At 35.8% G+C, this 20,123-nt stretch overlaps 1 protein-coding gene across 14 annotated transcripts in view; it reads left to right on the top strand.

The window, feature by feature from the left end:
* Positions 1-20,123, top strand: part of PPFIA2 (PPFI scaffold protein A2) — a 296,261-nt gene that overhangs the window by 152,355 nt on the left and 123,783 nt on the right. For 8 of the 14 annotated variants that reach the window (XM_085221991.1, XM_085222011.1, XM_085222003.1 and 5 more), the window contains one exon: positions 11,847-11,909. The exons of the other annotated variants lie outside the window; for them this stretch is intronic. In XM_085221991.1, the coding sequence (XP_085078117.1) occupies positions 11,847-11,909 (63 nt within the window). The remainder of the gene's footprint in view (positions 1-11,846; positions 11,910-20,123) is intronic. 14 annotated transcript variants of the gene reach the window in all.

Genomic DNA, 20,123 nt, shown 5'->3' with positions numbered 1-20,123 from the left:
GACATATGCAAAACCTTTGTCTGGAGAGAATGTTGACTAATATAAATGATGAAATTCTTCATAGGTTTACTTTTTTATATTTTTTAAAGGCGATATATTGTATTAAAAATATTTCGTCTAATTCAATTTAAAATTTTAAATATTGGTTAAATATGATCTTTTTGGTAACTTTTTTTTTTTCTGAGCTTATTTCCTATGACTGCTGCTATAGTTTTAAGTAGCATTTCAAATTTTAAAAACTACGTTATTTTAAAATTAATGTCATGAACCAAAGGTGCAAGAAAAAATGCAGAAAAAGTTGGGATTTATCCTCCTGGAACCAGCATGGCTTTACTGAGGGCAAATCCTTTTTGAACAACCTGGTGACCTTCTATGATGGTGTAACTGCATCAATAGACAAGAGAGAAGCCACTAATGCCTTCTATCTGGACTTCAGTAAGGCCTTTGACACAATATCCTACAAATTTTTTCTCTCCAAATTGAAGAGAGATGGATTTGATGGATAGACTGTTCAATAGATGAGCAACTGATTGCAGTATAAAACCCGGAGAATGGTGGTCAATGGCTCAGTGCTTGGATGGAGATGGGTGGATGGAGTGGTGTCCCCCAGGGGTCAGTGCTGGGACCAATACTCTTTAATATTTCATCAGTGACATCGACAGCGAGATTGAGTGCACTCTCAGTAAGTTTGCAGATGACACCAAGCTGTGGGACATAGCAGACGCCTGAAGGGATAGGATGCCATCCAGAAGGACCTAAACAGACTTGTGCAGCAGATCTAGAAGAATCTAATAACGTTCAACAGATTCAAGTGCAAAGTCTTGCACCTGGGTTGTGGCAACCCTCACTACCAGTACACGCTGAGGGATGAAAGTATTGAATACAGCCCAGCTGAAAAGGACCTTTGGATACCAGTGGAGGGCAAGCTGGACATGAGCCAGCAATGTGCCCTCACAGCCCAGAAAGCCAACAGTATCCTGGCCAGCATCAAAAAGAATTGTGGCCAGCAGGTCGAAGGAGGTGATCCTGCCCCTCTACTCTGTGATGGTGAGGACTCACTTGGAGTACTGTGTCCAGATGTGGAGTCCTCATGATAGGAGAGATATGGACCTCTTCTGAGATCTCCGCATCTGGACAAAGTACTTCAGAGGTGAGCCACAAAAACGATCCAAGGAATGGAACACCTCTCCACTGAGGACAGACTGAAAGAGCTGAGGCTGTTCTGCCTGGAGGAAAGAAGGCTTCAAGGGGACCTGATAGCAGCCTTTCAGTATCTAAAAGGGAGTTACAGGAAAGAAGGAAACACACTCTTTAGCAGAGTCTGCTGTATTAGGACAAACTAAAAGAAAGGAGATTTAGGTTAGAGATAAGGTAAAATTCATTTACAGTGAGGGTGGTGAGGCACTGCAACAGGTTGTCTAGACATGTGGTAGAATCCCTATCCTTGAAAACTTGAGCCAGGCCAGGCTGGACCAGGCTCTGAGCAACCTGATCTAACTGTGGATGTCTCGGTTCATTGCAGAGGAGTTGGACTAGATGGCCTTTAAATGTCCCTTCCAATTCTGAGGATTCTATGGATGCATGGGAGGAGAAATTCAGAAGGGCATCCTAATAAATGTCTTTTCCATATACACCAAAGTGAGAATGATTAGAGTAATACACCTTAAAATCTGTTACATTATTAGTGATTGAAGATATACTTCATTGCCTTCCATATTCAGATCAGTAAGACTAACTTCAGGAGAGAGAGCTGTTTTCAGAACTCAGGCCTTTATAGAACTGTAAACCTTTGCTGCATTTTCCAACAGTCAGTAGGAATTTGCTTGGGAAACACCTGCGCGTGTAAGTTTTGGAGTGTGTTTGTCCTGTGCCCAGTTAGTGTTGTCTCTGGTTTTCCACCCTTGGGATTGCAATGCTCACTGGGGGGACTCAGCAGACCTGGCAGCTGTACTGTGGTTAGTGAGTGAAAAGAGAATTACCTCTGTCTCCCATCTTTCTCCTTATCACATGCAATGTGATGTTTGCAGAACTTTCAAAAACTTTTCTTCCAAGGAATATCCTTAACTTAATTGTGTGAGTTGGTCAAGCAAGGACTATTCATCCACATTCCACCTGTGGTGCATGTAAGCCAATGCAATTTAATTTAGACTGTGGCGAAAAAGTTACTTGAATCACGTCAGATTCTTCTAAGTGGACTTATTTTTGTATTTTCCACATGCCAGTAGAAGACAGTCAATCTGCATTTCTATTTTTTTTTTTTTTGGCAAATATACCATCATCTATATGTTTGCAATAATAATATTTCCTTCAGTGTCTTTATATACGTGGCATGTATTTTCTTTTTTCATTTCATGTGGAATTGTGATATTGTGAATGACAACTTTTGCATTTTAAATCCATTTGCAACTGAAACACAAAAAATCTTGGATGAAGGATTTGATATGAATGAAATTAACTTCTTAGCTTTCAAGCTAATGTTTGCTACATTTGAAACTTATAACACACTGCATTCTTAACAGAGTTACATTTTTCATTGAAAATATGGCTGTCACCATTCCTCAGGAGTCTGAGTTCTTGGAGATTTTCTGTCTTGAGATGCATCCTTCAAAAATAGCTATCAACTCATTTGGTTTTGCCAGAAAATCTAGTGTGCTTGGCATCCATGAAGGTTTTCTTTTTTTCCATGTTTTCCTGTGGGCAGTGATGATGCAGCAGTGGTAGAAAAAAAATCTTTTCCAAGCAGTATTGTGTTTTGCCAAGAAAAATGGAGTTAAATAATAGAAGTCTTTATCTGTGCTTGGCATTCTTTAAGGAGCAAGACTGAGGTCTGTTAGGCTAAAAGAGAGAACTGTGCTATATTCAAACCATCTAACTTTAGGCAGTTCACACGAATATTAAGAACTACACTTCAAAGTACTGCCTTCTTCACTGGTTTGTCAGGGATCTTGAACTTTTAACTTCAAGTGCTCTTGCATTAAGCATTTAGATGAGATATGGAAAGAACTCAATTTCAGATTCTGGATCACAGCTGCTCTTTACTGATCTGTATTCTTTCTTTTTCTTCTCTGTAGGGTTGTTTTTTCAATTGATTAGGATATTTTCATAGAATCATTAAGGTTGGAAAAGACCTCTAAGATGACCAAGTCCAACCACCAGCTCAATAAATAAAGCCAACTAAACCATGTCTCTGACTGCTACATCTACATTGGATCTCCCCTTTTCCAGCTGTTAGGAAACTTGCCCTATTCACCAATATCAGATCTTCGTCACATCATGACAGTTTGCTGTTTATCCTAAGGGGATGCTTTTTCTGGAGGCTATTAGTTCGTATCTTTCTTTTCACCTTGTGTTTTAGAAGCATTTTTTTAGCTTAAACTAATTCTTGAAGCACACTTAATATGCAGATAAAACCATATGATGATTTTTTTGCTAGAGTTGCCAACTTCTCAGTGAGAATATGATAAAAAATTCATATATTTTTTAAAAACGTCAGAAAAGTGCATTTCTTTTTCTCGTTCCAAAATAAGATTTATTAAATCCTATTTTTCATTATTATTAGAAAATTTCAGTGCTGTTATCAAGCTGACATGGTTCAATCTGGATTTTTGACCCAAATACCTGTTTTGCAAACAAGATTTTGTCTTCAGTGATAGACATTTGTCTAAATCTGCAGTTGTGGTGTATTCAAAAAGGCTCTTTCTGTCTGGATCTGTAGTCTTTCATGTTGTTAGAGTGAATCTGAGGGGGAAAAAAAAATCTAGTATTTATCCAGTGATGCTTTGATGCTAATTCTTTGGCTGTCTGAGCAAGTGTTGCCACTTATTTTTAAGGAATCCTGGCTGTATTTCATTTTTGTTTGTTTGTTTTTAATCTATTATATGTGTTGCTTTAGTTCCTTGCAAATGGAGAGGTTTGCTTACAGTAGAGGTTTTGCTTCTATTTATGGTGTTTGGGGGTGGGGGGGATGGATTTTCAATTTTTTTAACTTTTGGGACTCTCCTGATGATCACATTACTTCCACAACCTGATGCAATATGAGAAAGCACTGCACCTGCAGGGTAATGTAATTAATTCACTTTATACAACACAGATATAATACACTACTTTTCAGATTCTTTCAGGAGGAGACTAAAATCAGCCTTTTGTTTTGCCTCTTCCTCACTTATAGTATCTTAGTTATTTTCAGTGGAAACGTTTCCAACTCCTCTTTACTGATATCCTCCTCCTTTGGGCTGCATTCCCAAGGTACAGTTTCACTGCCTGCATCTGCCATTGCTTGCAGCTTTCTCACATGATGTTAATGTGAAGTTGAACTGACTTCTGACATCTGGCTGTTGCCCTAAATTGTTATGAACAACGGAGAAAAGGACCAAATACTGTTAATTTGTCTTTGCTGCTGCTTGGCAGCATTGTAAGCAGCCTCAGTTCCTGAAAGTGTATAAATCATGAACGTAGCACTGCATTCTGTATATTTGTTTGGTATTCCAGTGTCTTTTGAGGATTCAGAGGATTTGGGGGGTCTTTAAGGGAAAGAAGTACTACTGCAGCTGAAATCTGTGGCTTGGCCTTCAAACTTATCAGGAAAAACAAACAAGGTATCTAAACCAATATATAAGTATACCAAGTAAAATTTATTTATACATGTATTGATTGTACTGATGTTTTTCAGATAAGAAATATTCTCAGAGCTTACTTGCACAGTACCTAGATAACATGGTGGCAAGTTGTAATAAAATTTAAATAACAATTATTGTAGGACAGTAATAATGCATATGATGGCCCTGACCTTTTCAGGACCTATAATGTTGTACCATCAGAGAGGGAAAGAGGCAGACTGTGTGTAAGCTGGTTTAACACTGTAACATTAAATCTCCCAGGAATTAGCAGCATCATATGCCTATCCCACTCATATGTTCAAGAGCAAGCTGCATTTTTTCAACAATGTCTTCTCTAGGAGGATAAATCATAGAAACATCAACCATAGAATCAGGTTGGAAAAGACCTACGAGATCATCCAGTCCAACCATCCTCCTCTCACCAATAGTTCTCACTAAACCATGTCCCTCAACACAACATCCAAACGTTCCTTGAACACCTCCAGGGTCAGTGACTCCACCACCTCCCTGGGCAGCCCATTCCACTGCCTTCTCTTTCAGAGAAGTAGTATTTCCTAACATCCAGCCTAAATCTCCTCTGGCACAACTTGAGGCCATTCCCTCCAGTCTATCACTAGATACACAAGAGAAGAGACTGACCCCCAGCTACAACCTTCCTTCAGGTAGTTACAGAGAGTGATAAGGTCTCCCCTGAGCCTACTCTTTAACATATAAAATGAACCACCACCAAGTTGAGAACAGTTCTACTCAAGCACTTTGTAGACTAACAAGTATCTACTTCTGTGTTCATTTTTCTCTTAGACTGTGAGAAAAATCAATGTATGACAATGATAACTGTATTTATTGAGTTTATAGAATGAGGTTATAGTTGTAGAAGTGGTACTTAATCTGTAGAAAATAGATTATAGAATTTGTTTTTGGGATATGGGATTTAGGCTGTTAATCTCAGCAGACCTATTGTTGCAGGAATTAGAATGGGCAGAGCTTTAATGAAAAAACCTCATTCCATTTGCACTGTTGGGCAACAGAATGCTTTTATGTACTTTTTATTTTCCTCTTTAATGTTTCCTGGACCACACACAGTTTAGAATCATAGAATCCTTAGAATTGGAAGGGACCTCTGAAGGCCATCTAGTCCAACTCCCCTGCAATGATGCCTCAGAGATTCCCAGCTCCCAGCAGCCCAACTCCTTCCCCTAAGCCAGGTTTGTCTTACTGTAGGTAGGCATGCAGGATCTGGTTTGTCTTCCATCCCCTCAGCCTGGGCTGAGGTAGGAAGACATCTGGCAGCTGGGTGGTTAGAAGAACAGGATTAAAGTACTTAAGTACTTAGGTGTAGTTGACTTGGGGTAATTATTGCTTTTCCTTTTTTTTTTTTTTTTCTTCTCTTTTTTTTTTCTTTTTCATTTGCTTTACATCTCTTTCCTTCTTTTCAGTAACAGTCATCAATAAAATGACTTGGAACTGCACTTGGAACATAAAAATCAAGCTCTTCATGCTTCATTACACACATTACACAGAGTAGAGGAGTAGTCATTGTGATTTCCACAGAGTTTGTAATCCAATTAGTATAACATTCCAAGATGTGCATTTTTATATGGTATGAATAGAGCTTCCCCTTTGTTTTCTACACTTGAAATAAATATTTTGTAGTTTGAAAAGTCTCTGCGTGAAGGAATTTTGGGCAATTAGGCAAGGAAAAATTTTTCTTTCTTTGACTAAGAACTAGTCAGACAGTTCCTTTTTTAGACAACTTCTATCAACTGAATTTTTAATGATGGAATATATGTCTGAATTATTTCTGTGCCTTGGTACAACACAGAGACATGATCTTGGATTATTTTAATAGCTATATGAGCCCAAACACTGCTTCTGTGATCACTGTTCTGAATCATTATTTGCTACCAAAAAAATTGCCCCAAGCTCAATACATTTAAGTCACTATTTCATAGCCTAAATATATGAGGATATTTTAACTATGGCATTATTCAGCATTCATATCCTAAAACATTTAGAAAATAATTAATCAAGGAATAATAATGTAATTCAGTCACTGTGATACTAGTAAACAAATGTTAATCTTATTATCTCTTTAAAATCTTAATTATATACTCCTTCACCTTATATCAACATGTAACAATAGTGTAGAAAGATTTCTATCCTGCAAGGTTTATCTCCCTACGTATTAGGTTTTAATGGCCAGATATTGAAAAATTTTGGACATAGTTTTAATTTTTCAGAGCCAGCAAGTTCCTTGTAGCTCAATGGAAATACTCCCATGTACAAAGTCAAGTATGTACAAGACGTTGTACATACCATGTATGTACTAGAGCGCTCCTATTGATTTTTTTTTATTTCTTTTTACATGTACTAGATCAGAATCATAGAATTGCTCAGGTTGGACAAGACCTTAAAGATCAATGAGTCCAACCTCAACCTAACCATACTACCCTAACAGCCCACTGCTAAATCATGTCCCTGAGCACCACATCCAAACGGTTTTTAAACACATCCAGGGATGTTGATTCATAATCAACCATCTTCAAGCATATAAAAAATTATTTACATAGTATATGTAATGGGTAACTAGATATAGATGTGTGTGTGTTATTTGTAAAACATATATCAATTTTTCTTACATACTTTTATATCCACACAACTGTAAATGTTATCATGGCTTGCATCAGAAGTAGGATGGGCAGGAGGACACAGGGAAGTGATCGTCCTACACTTGGCACTGGTGAGACTGCATCTCAAGTACAGTATTCAGTTTTGAGCCCTCACTACAAGAATATTGCTTGAGTATCAGCAACAAAGCTTTTGAAGGAACTGATAAACAAGGCACATAATGACTTGGGATTGTTTAGTGTTGGAGATGACAAAGCTGAGGGGAGAGAACCTCATTGTTCTCTACAACTGCCTGAAAGGAGGTTGCAGAGGGGAGGATATTGGTCTCTTTTTTCAGGTCACAAATGAAAGGACATGAGGAACAGCCTCAAATTGCAGAGGAGGAGGTTTAGATTGTATATTAGGCTCCACAGAGAAATTGGTCAAGCACTGGAAGGGGATGCCCAGAGTCACCATCCTTGGAGATATTTAAGACAGTGATGGGACTTGGTAGTATCAGGTAGGTTGTTGTGCTTGATCTTTAGGGTCTTTTCCAAGCTAAATGATTCTATGATCCTATGATTCTATATTGTGTCTTACATATATAAATTTAGTATGGCTTTTTTTTTTTTGCATATACACATGCTCAGACAGATTAATTCAGGTCATAAAATGAGACTCCTTTTTCCTTGCTTAAATTTTAGAGCCATTTTTAACATTGTAGAGTTAACAATGCTGATATTTTAGGACCATTCATTTTCTTGCCATACTTACAATGTCATTATGCTTCACTAGATGTCTAACTGAATGGAAAGATATGATTTAAGAAAAAAGTTCATGTATTACAAGATGTTTTAGGTTTTAGGAGGAAGGAAAATGAATGGTATATATTTTGGTTCAACAATAAAAGATCCTTTTCTGCCACAGATCCTACTGACAGCTTCCATTAAGAGGTCTCTCACAAAGACACCCTCTATGGGAAGCTGAAAGTATAATGGAACAATATAAAACATTAGATTAAGTGGAAAGCTTGTTGATGTTGTGGGGTGGTTTTTAGTTTTGTTTGCTTGTTTGTTTGTTATAATTAGGAAGGGAATAACACGTATCATTGTTTTCTATTACAAATATTACCTGAAACTAGAGTGGCTTAAAAAAACAAAGACAAGAATAAACAAAATAAAAACTGTTCATTCTGTGGGTTCTGCATTAGTAAATATTTTTCTGCGTGAGTGCATCATTAGAATATAGATTAAACTCGTTTCAGTGTTGAAGGTACAACTCACCAAAGTAATGATGAATGGGATAGAATATGTAGTAGGATTCACTTCTTCAGGGTAGGCTTCATTGTAGGTAGTTTCCTAGTCTGAATGTCCTGGGGTGGTTGTTGCAGAGAATAAGTAATGAATTTCACTGTGAAATGTGTTTTGAAATATTTAATCTTATGCATGTTGGAAGTGTTTTCCTCCCACTGCTAAAGGATCATATACTTTCTAGAGGAAAGTACCTTCCTATCTCCAGTTGTATTTAGAAAGAAACTTCCTTTTGTTTGTTGGTTGTTTTTTTTTTTTTTTGTTTTGTTTTGTTTTGTTTTTAACATTGAAAGTAGCTCATATAGCTTTCTAACTATGACCTCAGCTAGGTCCCCCACATAGAGATGACACAAGCATGAGAGGGAGTAAACAGTAATTAATGCAAGTAAATGAAATTTTCAGTAGACTAAAATAGCTAAATAGCATTTTGTACTGTGATGACTGATGTAATGATAGGCACCACGGAGTTATTGTCAAGAAGCACCAAGTATAATTCTGATGGAATTTTTTTTATCTCAAAACTGGTTGTGGAAAGGGTTCAACATTTAGGATATAGTTTGAAAATATGTCCCTGTGCATGTGTGCGACTAACAGCAAATAGTAAGTGAAGTGTTCATCCCAAGTCAGAATAGATGCACATTCCAGAGCTTCAGTTTTGGTATTTTCTCACCCTGTTGACCTTGTTGTCTCCTATGATAAATTTACATGCTTATTTATTTTCTCGGGGAGGAAAACCGAACTATAATAGAAAGCTTCATTAATATTAATTCTAATGGATTCCAGTTACCAGAGTATGAAGTACAAGGAGGTGTTATATTAAATGCTTTCGTGAGTAGAATAAATATTTTATAACCATGCATAAGAATTGCTGCATTATTTATACTGCATAATTCATTCATAAATTTTGTCTCTAAATTTTCATATGACAATAAAATGTATGTATGATGTATGTATAAAATGTATCCTTAGCATTCATAGTTTGAAGGCAAACAATTATAGAAATAATGCACAGGTTTCATACTTTTTACCTGTATATTTTCATTTCATTTCTCTTCTCTTAAACCTGACCTTTTTAGTACAATGACTCCAGTTGCATTGAAAATTACCACACTTTAAGGAAATAGCCTTACAGTATTGAAATATCAAGAATCACTAATTTCTAGTTTTCCATACTAGACCAGAAGAGTAAAAATACTAGACCTTAAACCTATCAGTTGCTAGAATTGAAGACATTTCATTTTATACCTTACATTAATAAACCTTTCATTGTGATTATATAATAGAGAAGGGGAAAATATTAAAAACATAATATGAAAAGTTTTGCTGAAATTACTCAGTCTAGTGTTGTTAAATCAGTGATGTACAGCAAAGATGAATTAGTTTACAGTGTGCAGATGCAGCAGTCAAAAGTGTACAGTAGTCCACCTTTTCACACAAAAGGACAATGTTGTCTGAAATCATCAGATATACAATGTCCATATATGTATGAAAGTTAAAAAAATATGCAAAAATGTGTAAGTTTACATATTAATAAACATGCGTTTGTTTGAACTATTTTTGAGAGTTGAGTATGTATGAACATTGAAGTTAAAATTAATGAATATTAAGGTAATGTTAAAGAAAGATGTGTAAAACAGATAATGAATAAAATTGTTAATGTATGTTTTCTTGTGCTATTTTTTATTTACAAAAATGTCATATTAACATAATGTCAGCTGTGTTTTCCTTACAAAATTCAGTATCAAAAGTGATGTTAAAAATCCACCTAAGCATTATCCGTGAACTGACCACAAATTTTCTTTGCATGGAAATGTTCTTTTCAAAAGTAGCTACTTCATATGAAGTGAAATTTCTTTTAAAAACCATCAAAAAGCATTATAAAATGCTCTCAATGTTTTAAGGTTCTGAATCTGAAGAAGGGAAATCTGAGACAAGCAAGCTAAGAATTTGCCAGCATAGAATGGGGAGTTTTGCATAAAATTCAAGATTTGCTCTTTTTGTTCCCACTGACAGCATAATTCACCTTTAAAGCACTGGAATTTTAAAGTCATTTTAAATATTAAAAAACTCTTACAAATCACAATTTGAAATGCATTAGCTATATATTTCATAGATATGTGCCTGTGGCTGATGTTAAAAATACTGTAAATGGGCACATTTTTATTTACTGCATAAATAAGTTATAATATATAGTCAAGATAAAAATTCATCATAAATTATAGTAGCAAAGTCATTCTAAAAGCACATCTTGCAGTATGTTGCATTTTTTCAAATGTTATTTTTTTCTATTAGAAATACTTGAATACTAAAATACTGTCCATTCAGAACTCTGTTAGTTGTGAGTATCAGATTTTCTGATCTGAGTTGGTAAATAGTCACAGAATTAAAGTTGGTCAGCAATTAGTTTGAGAGATAATGCAGCTCAGCTATAATGAGGTTGAACATTGTGTGTATTGTTACGTATTCTGTCAACGATGGAAAAAATATTTTGGAGAGTTAGTCTGTAACTCATTTTTTTAAAGTTAGCAGTCAGAATGGATTGAACCAGATGTCTAGAATGTACTTGTAGAAATTTTTGAAAATTTCTGCTGTTCGTTCCCTCTAAATTGAGATCTGCAAAAATGTCAGATTGCCTACTAGTAAGGGTCACTTTTAAAAAAGTATGCTATATGTTAGGCTCTGCAAAAACACATGAAAAAACTGATGAAAAAGGAAGGAAAATAATGCTTAATGCTATAGAGGGACTTTCAGATTTCTAACATACAGCTTTTTTTCCATAGAGTTTTTTCATTGCTATGGTTATTTGCTGTGATAAACAAGTCTGAGAGACCATGAGAAATTTATCAGTTTCATAGCTAAATTCTTCCTTATAATTTATAAACTTTTTTTAGTGTGTCTATCCTTAAAAAGTTTTAATTTCAGTAATTTGGAAGAGAAAATCCTTCTTTCCTTCTTTCTTGCAAATCATTTGCTTTATAGAGAACTCATTTTAAAGTTAGCCATGGAGCTACAATTATTTATCCAAAGTTATCTGACTATTTGGAAATGCTTCAGCGTTCTCTTCTGCAGATCACAGTACAGCACGCTCAAGTGTTGTAGTGTTTGGTTGTTCTCAGCACCTCATAAGTCAGGAGAGGTAACAATACTTTCAATTTTTCTTTGTGAATGTCAGTTGAGTCACATTTTTGTTCTTTCAGATCAGCTTGCTTGAATGATAACATTCATCTTATTAACATGGTGTAATTTAAATATACTGTAGCGGTTTTCGAAATTCTGTTCCATTTAGCAGAATCTCTGTTGCCCCCTTTTTCAGATGACGGTTGCTGCTGGTACGAGCATTGAGAATAACATTCAAAGGACCATATCCTGCCCTAATGTATGTTTTACATATCTTGGATTTCTGTGTAATTTAAATGCAAATCCTCCTTTTGTGACTGATAATTTATTGCCCAGAGATGCCTATCATCTTGAGGTTACTTCATACTATATGTTATATATATATTTCAGGGTCACTTAATATTGTACTACAAGTGAGATCTTAGCCTATCAAAATGCTGAATTGGTGTCATTTTTTTGTTTCCTATATGATTTGATGGCACTGCTAAATAAAGACAATGATAATGTATTCACAGATCCTTCTGAATTTACCTTGCTTCCTCTCAGCTCAATGCTCTTGTCAGTTGAAATCAGCAGAACAGTAAATAAAATGAGGAAAGCAATGAGAAGCTATATTTATTCCACTTAATCTTGTTCTAAATTGGATTTTAATGTGAAGATGTGTAATACTAAATTTGGAAGAAAGGTAATTTCATTTTTCTTGCTTAAACAAATATATCCCATGACTGAAAACAGAAAAGGGGAGTTACTCCAGCAGATGAAAGTAGAGCAAGAAATCTACTTTGTTAACAGGAGAGGCAATTTATTCACTTGTAGTATAATAGGTCATATATCTTTTTTACTATATCTAGTCAGTAAATTGAAAGTCACTGAGACAAAATTGAACTTATATACATGAATGGGGAAATGTTAGCGGGAATTTGGGATGTACTGTTGAGAAAAGAATTTGGCTCTATGTTATAGAGAAACTATTTTTTATCATGTAACATGTTTAATCATTTACTTTTCAGCTAACAATAACCTTTTTTATCAGGGAGCTGTCAGAAGTTCTGGATAAACATTTCCATCACTTTAATTCCTTTTAAGATATAACAAACAATTGAACTATATAGTACAGTTAAAGTTACTAATACCTAAGAGAAAAGGTATTGTGATTCAACATAGGGGGAATGAAGTATGTTCTTGCCAATCTGGAGAAAAAAAAAAAAAAAAAAATAGGAAAACCTTTTTCTCCTGGAATGTTCATGCTCCTAAGGGAACTTTGAGAAATTATTTCTGCTGTAGTGAAAGAAAATTATACATCTGAAATCTTGAATTGTGGATTTGTAGATACACCCCTTGAATGGACCAATACTGTAACTTCTTGACTATGATTTGTACTGCTAGGAGCATGGTGGTGATGGGACAGCAGTTGGATCACCACTAAGGTGATCTTAGTGGTCTTTTCCAGCTTTAATGATTCTGTGATTCCACATTCACAATTGCCTCTGTGCAGAGGAAAAGTGTGAATTTATGCACAACTAATCCCCTGTCTCTTCCAGATTTCCAACATTATTTTAACTTTGGCAGGGCAATTTTAGTACTTCAGTCTGCAAATAGTACTATTTGTGATGAAAGAGAACAGTTCACAAGCATGGAAAAATGCAGAATTTCAGATTTAGTTATAGAATTCTGTACTATTTCTTAAAAACAACACAAAACAAAAAAAAAAGAAAAAACTTTGCTTGTCTTTCAGTTTTTTTTTTTTTTTTTTTAAAAAAAAAGAAACAAACCCAAAACATTAAGACAGGTTCTAAATAGATGTTTTCTTAAAAGAATGGCATGTATGGATTACCTCTTCATTCTTTGGATTATATTCAGTAACACCAAAATAAGCACATAATCCATTAACTGCTGTTGAACAAGAATGACCTTGTTCCTGCCTTTAGAAATCAAAAGCTTTTTAAAATCATTTTAGTTTGTTCTCTTTGGACTTTGTGATGATTTTTTTTTTCCTTTTTTGTCCAAAAAAAAAAAAAAAAGTATCAAACAGCATAAGAATGGAGGATAAAATTTAGAATTTATTAGATTTCTAACTCCACCTCCTGATTTACCCATCTAAAGTTTAAGTCAAATTTATTGTAGCTATCTCTGTGCTAGAGACAGCGGAGGTTATTAGAGTTAGTTATCACCTGTCAGCTCATGAGGATATCAGTCTTTGTCCATCGACTGAAAAGGGGATGTAAGAACTCATCTTGGCTTAGACACCTTGCTTATATAAGTGATTAAAATCATGTAATACAAACTCTGCTTTCCTAGTTTAAGCTGTTGTTTAGAACAAAAATTACCTCACCAGACTGCAGCCTCCTAAAAGCTTCATGTTCAGTTAAGCTATGATACAGCTTCTTCTTTCAATGGAGAAAACAAGGTACGTGCCATTAACATGACATGGAGGAATTCTGACTGAGGGGTCTTCTCTTGATTTAGGCAGTAAATTGAGTGTATAGATTAGACTAGACATTAAAGACCATTCTCACAGCTGAATCTTGGAAAAAAGATATAATTCATGTAACAGTGAAATTGAAATCTTGAAATTCATTGAAAGAATAGGCGTAGGCTTCAATATTTTCTTCTTAATTCTCTTCACAAACTGCAAAGAAATATTAAGAGGCCTTTAACAAAAAGCTTATTTCCTGTTCTAGATTTCACTAGAACACTAAAAGCAAAACCTTTCATATTTAAAACTATTATTTATTTTCTCCTGTGGAGAAAACCAGTTCAGTCATAAAGGGTGTGAAACAAGCTCTTTCCATTGTCATTTAATTATATCCAAATCATCAATAGATGAAGAGGTTTTAGATTCTTACTGTATGAATGTGTGGAAGCAACCTAATTCTTAACTCTGAAGACTCTTAACAAGAAGATGCAGTATCTGTTCTACCTCAGACTTTGAAATGATTCTCAATGAAAATTTATTGTGCAGGTGAATTTTTAGGCTTGAATTCCTCAAATTTGTTTCCAATTTTATCAGATTTTGTAATCTATTGAAGAACAGGAAGGGAAGGGAGTTATGTTTTACATGTACTTCTCATGGCATGAGATCTTCCTAGGACATGGTAAGAACTACAAAAGCACACCCAGCTTCAGTTTTTTTAAAAAACAGCATAACTGAAAATCATCAAATTGATGGATAACTAAAAAAGTTGTTATTCCTTCCTAAATACTCTGGCCTCCTGATGATTGGGAACCATTTATATAACCCTTCATTACTGAATAAAGGCAGGTTTCTTAGACTTTTTCCACAACTATGCTTTGTGTTATGACTGATTGTTCTTTAGCTAATTAGAAAAAAATCGTAAGTGTAGCAATTTAATGCACTGTTTCATATATGAGAAAGTACATTAATTAAATATTTTTATTATTTCTATTATTCCACTGAATTCCAAACCTGCAATTAACTCTATGAACTGTAACTGGCGTTAAGTTTATTAAATGTAAAGTTGAAACTTTGTTTGAATACATGGTAAGTTTTCAGTTACTGGATTACTTATTCTGCAGTGTTTTACGGTTTCTTGTAATTACTGTGAATTGCACAAGTTTATATTTCTGCTGTTTGTAAAAGGGATAACAGTGAGCCAAATGAATGTTCTCAGTGGAAAACATTGTCATAAGCATAAAATTTTCAGTCAGTATATACTGTATTAATTCAGCATTTTAATTACATGACATTAATCCTATACAATTTTCTAAGATTTGGTTATTTAGTCAAATATGCATTTAATTTGACTTTTTTGGCTCTTAATCTCAGAGCTAAAATATACTTGAGATGTACTCATCTATAAAGAGAATTTGAGGTGCTAAAGCTGTACATAAAACAGAGAATGTTCATGATTCATATATGCTAAAATATTAAATAAAAGACTACACCCAGTGGATGGTACATCATTTTACTTCATTGAAATACACTGAATACAATATTCTTCATTGAAATAAAACTGAAAATCAAAAATGAACTTCTATATATTCAAACTTCAGAACTCAGAAATTATCATGTGTTATGGTGTGTGCTGAGGGTGCTGGCAAAGTACCAAGCCACTTTCTACCATCTATCAGTGTTCCTGGTCAACTGGAGAGGTCTCAGAGGATTGGAGGCTTGCCAATGTAACTCCCATCTACATGAAGGATCATAAGGAGGATCTGGGGAATTATAGGCATGTCAGTCTGACCTTGGTGATATGAAAAGTTATTATGGACCAGATCATCTTGAGATCACAAAGTAGATGCAGGACAACTGGGAGATCAGGCCCTGCTGGTCCTGCTTGGCCATGTGTTCTCCTCCTAGGACCTGCCTGGTGAATGAGGGAAAGGCTGTTGACATAGTCTGCGTAGACTTTAGCAAAATTTTTGACACTGTCTTCCACAGTATTCTCCTGGAGAAATTGGCAGTCTGTGGTTTGGACAGGTAACCTCTTTGCTGGGTAAATAACTGGCTGTAGAGCCAAGCCCAGAGAGTGATGGTGAATGGAGTTAAATCCAGCTGGCAACCGGTCAAAGTGCTGTTCTATAGGGGTTAGTATTGGGGCCTGTCCTGTTTAATATCTTTATGGATGATCTGAACAAGGGGATAGAGTGCACCCTTAGTAAGTTTAAAGATGACATCAAGCTAGAAGGAAGCATTGATCTGCCTGGGTATAGGGATTAAGAAGGATCTGGGTTTAGATCAATGAGCCAAGACCAATGGAACGAACTTCAGCATGACCAAGTGCTGGATGCTGCACCTTAGTTACAAAAATGCCAGGCAATATTACAGGCCTGGGGCAGAGTGGCTGGAAGACTGTGTGGAAGAAATCAACCTGGGGACGTTGGTCAGCATTCAGCTAAACATGAGCCAGCCAGCAGTGTACTCAGGTGGCCAGGAAGGCCAGTGGCATCCTGGCCCCTGTACTCAGCTGTGGTGAGACTGCACCTTGTCTTTTTCAGCCCCTCACTACAAGAAAGACATCAAGACCCTGGGGCATGTCCAGAGCATGTCCAGAGCCAGGCAATGAAGCTGATGAGGAGTCTAGAGCACAAGTCTCATTAGGAACAGATGAGGGAACTGGGATTGTTTAGTCTGGAGAAGAGGAGGCACAGGGGAGACCTTATCGCTCTCTACAACTGCCTGAAATGAGGTTGCGGTGAAGTGGGGATCACCCTCTTCTCCTGTGATGGGACTAGAGAAAATAGCCTCAAGTTGCACCAGGGGAGATTCAGGTTGGATATTAAGAAAAATTTCTCCTTTGAAAGAGTGGTCAGGTACTGGAATTGGCTGCCCAGGGAGGTGATTGAGTCACCATCACTGGAGGTGTTAAAAAAACATTTAGATGTACTAAGGCATGTGGTTTAGTGGAGAAATAGAGGTGGAGATGGACAGTTGAACTAGATGATCTTGGAGATCTTTTCCAACCTTGGCGATTCTATGATGAATTTCAAGGTGTAATTTTCTGGTCAGTTTCCCACAAATGAAAAGTATAATTTGCATGCTGTTTCTCTGTGCTTTACACCTCCACAGTCTTCATAATAGACCTCAATTTCCTTTTATTCCTATTTAAACTTTCTGTTTTCTTTTTCTTACTATTATAAATTGTCTTGCCTGAGAGAAAATGAGTGAAGAAATTGATATTATGGACAATAGTAATATGACAGTTTATTACCTTCTCTTGTTCTTTTAGGGGGACAATAAGAGATGCTTAACTGTTAAGTTTACTATCTTTCTTTCTTGCAGAATGTTACAAACCTTGACCATATCTGTATATAAGTGTTATTTTTACATATTTTCTGTTGAACAGCCATTCTTTTGATGTATGTTTCAGAAAATGAACTCTTTCTTAATAAGAAGTAATATCTGTAGTTGGTACATGTGTTGGTACGTGTGTTCTAATATGCCTCAGTAGAAATTAGTTGTGGATATATAGTCATTTAAATTGAATAGTCTGTCATAGTTTTTATCTCTGTCATTACTTGGTCTGGAAACCATGCAAGCTAATGGTCAAAACAAAATCAGGACACTTTTTATGCAGATCCACTTGCTGCAGTTGTGTGACCTTGAGCTTCTGCAAAATAGGTTTATTAATACTTGTGTTTTCTTCATTCAAGACAGCAAAAAACAGTGAGTTTTTTTTAAATAAAAATGTGCTTTATATAACAAATTAGATTTTTTTTCATAATGTATATTTGAAAACAAAGCTAATTATTAATTTAAAAAAAATGCAAAGCATTTTTCTGCTACTGTTTCCATGGAAAAGCCACATCTGGTCTGTCAGGAATTTTGACATAGCTGGTCACAAGTTTGATATGCCAGCATGTGTGATTCAAGCTGCTTTCTTCGGGCAGATGTTTTTATTAGTTACATAGTTTAATGTGCGTATAATTTTAATACAAAATGATTACCTTATGGCTCTTGACAAGATAAATGGCATACACTGAGATATTTTACACAGAAGTTCTGTAGAAATGCAGCAACTTGCCTGTGTTTTATCCAGTTCTACTGCTATGCAGCACGTTTTAAAAGCACTGTTTTTATTCATTCTCAGTTCTTTATACTACTTTGAAAGGTATTTGGGGAAGGTTACAATGAGGTAGAGAGAGATGAGAGAAAACACTGATAAAATGCAGAAAATGTAAAATTTCCTAAATGAGAATGAAACTATTTCCTAGGCTTTCTTGGTAGTTTTTCTTCCATCAAAGATTGAGAGCAAAACATAATCCCAAACTACTAGACAAAAGAACAAAAAGTCAGAAGCCTAAGGGTAATTACAAATCCCCAACCTTTACCAGGGAACTGTGAAAGCACCTTGACATTTCAGCTCAACTCCTTCAGCTTTCTTTCAGCCTTCAGAGGATTTGAGGATTTCCCTAATAGTGATCTACCTCTTGAAGGTACAAACACGGCTTATGTGATTCACAGAGGAAGGTTTACTGGTCTGACACGCCTACGTAGCAGATCCTGTAAGCACTCAGATGTGTTTCTTTGCTGACGGGAAAAAAAAAGAAAACAAGTGGGTTTCCATTTTCTAGCATTTATTCAAACTCCATAGTTCAGTCTTTAGGAATTACTTCACTAACAAATAAATCTGCAAGCAAGAAAGCAAGTTCAGTTAGCTCAAATTCAGCCAATGAGCATATTTTTATCACAATGCTAATCAGGCTGTCATCCCTCCTTTCCTTGCCATAGGGCCAGCAAACTGCACTGTGTAGACCTCATGTCAGGCAGTTACCTGGTAGATCTGCCATCTGCCCAGCTCTGTCAAATATGTTAAATCCTAAGGTGTAAAGAGAAGGCAGCAGTGCACTACAACTCAGGAAATGTGTCACTGGCATATGTATGTGTTAACAGTGGTTTCTCACTCTTATTGTTTCCTCCTATTTTTTTCCTATGCAATCTGTCTGGTTGTTCTTGGTTGGTTGGTTGGTTGGTTTTTCCATTTCTCAAATACGCTTTACTCACAGCACTGCAATCAGAACTGCTAGTCCCAGACATACCCTGCAGTGGCTCTGTATTCACTTACACACTATCCTGAGTCAAAGTAAAGGTTTCATTCAAGCATTCTTACATTCCTAGCATTTTTATTGGTTCTAGATAAAGGCTGTCAAACAAGAGCAGCAAAGGTCAAACCTGTCCCCTTGACCAAACTCATCAAAAAGTGACTAGTGTGCTTCTTTGGAAATTGAAGCTTAAATGAATTTAGAAAATCCTTTAAAAATTTGTAATTCTCTGCCTTTGCCACATGGCTGTCATGTGCTGTGATTTTGTCAGCATTACAGTGTGAAGTTTTGTTTAATCTATTCAAGGCATAGATAATTGCTGCTCCCTGTGATCAGTGGAAATCTGGTAAAAAGCTCGCTGTCAATTGAGGCTGGGATTTGAATTACTTGGTATATATAGGAGCTTCTTAGTCATAAGCTTTTCTGTTTGTTTGTGTGTACATGCACTGATATTTCAATTAAGCATATTCAGATCTAATTTCTATAAAAAAAGAATTAACTCTGGTTACTTGTAATTTGATCAGTGCATCAAATCACAGGCCTACTTTCCTGCAGCCAGTAACATCATTATGTTTTGCTTTGCTATCGTGTAAATTTTTATGACTACTAAAGATGTTGACTGACTCCTGGAAGTTTAAATATTCAGTTATTCTGAAAAGAATGTTATTCAACATTTACAGTACTTCTAATTCCCCTAAAAGATGAAATCTTTCAGAATTGCAGGGTATGACAATAAACAATAATTTCTTAGAGCATAGGTATTAGTTATGTTCATACTACTCAGTTTTAATATTTATGTTCAGCATTTTAGTAGGGCTGTCCTGATCCTAAGCCTTCACGGTGTCAAATTATACATTAATGTGGTGAAGTGTATGAACACAAGGGTTATCTCACAATACTGCTTGAGGTGTTTGATGGGTCACAGTGTCACTTTGCAGCTCCTGTTTTCTGCTCACAGCTGTGACCAGAG

Source organism: Meleagris gallopavo, chromosome 1, assembly GCF_905368555.1.
Source record: "Meleagris gallopavo chromosome 1, MGAL_WU_HG_1.1, whole genome shotgun sequence".
Classification (NCBI taxonomy): domain Eukaryota; kingdom Metazoa; phylum Chordata; class Aves; order Galliformes; family Phasianidae; genus Meleagris; species Meleagris gallopavo.
This window is presented reverse-complemented; position numbering and strand designations above follow the sequence as displayed.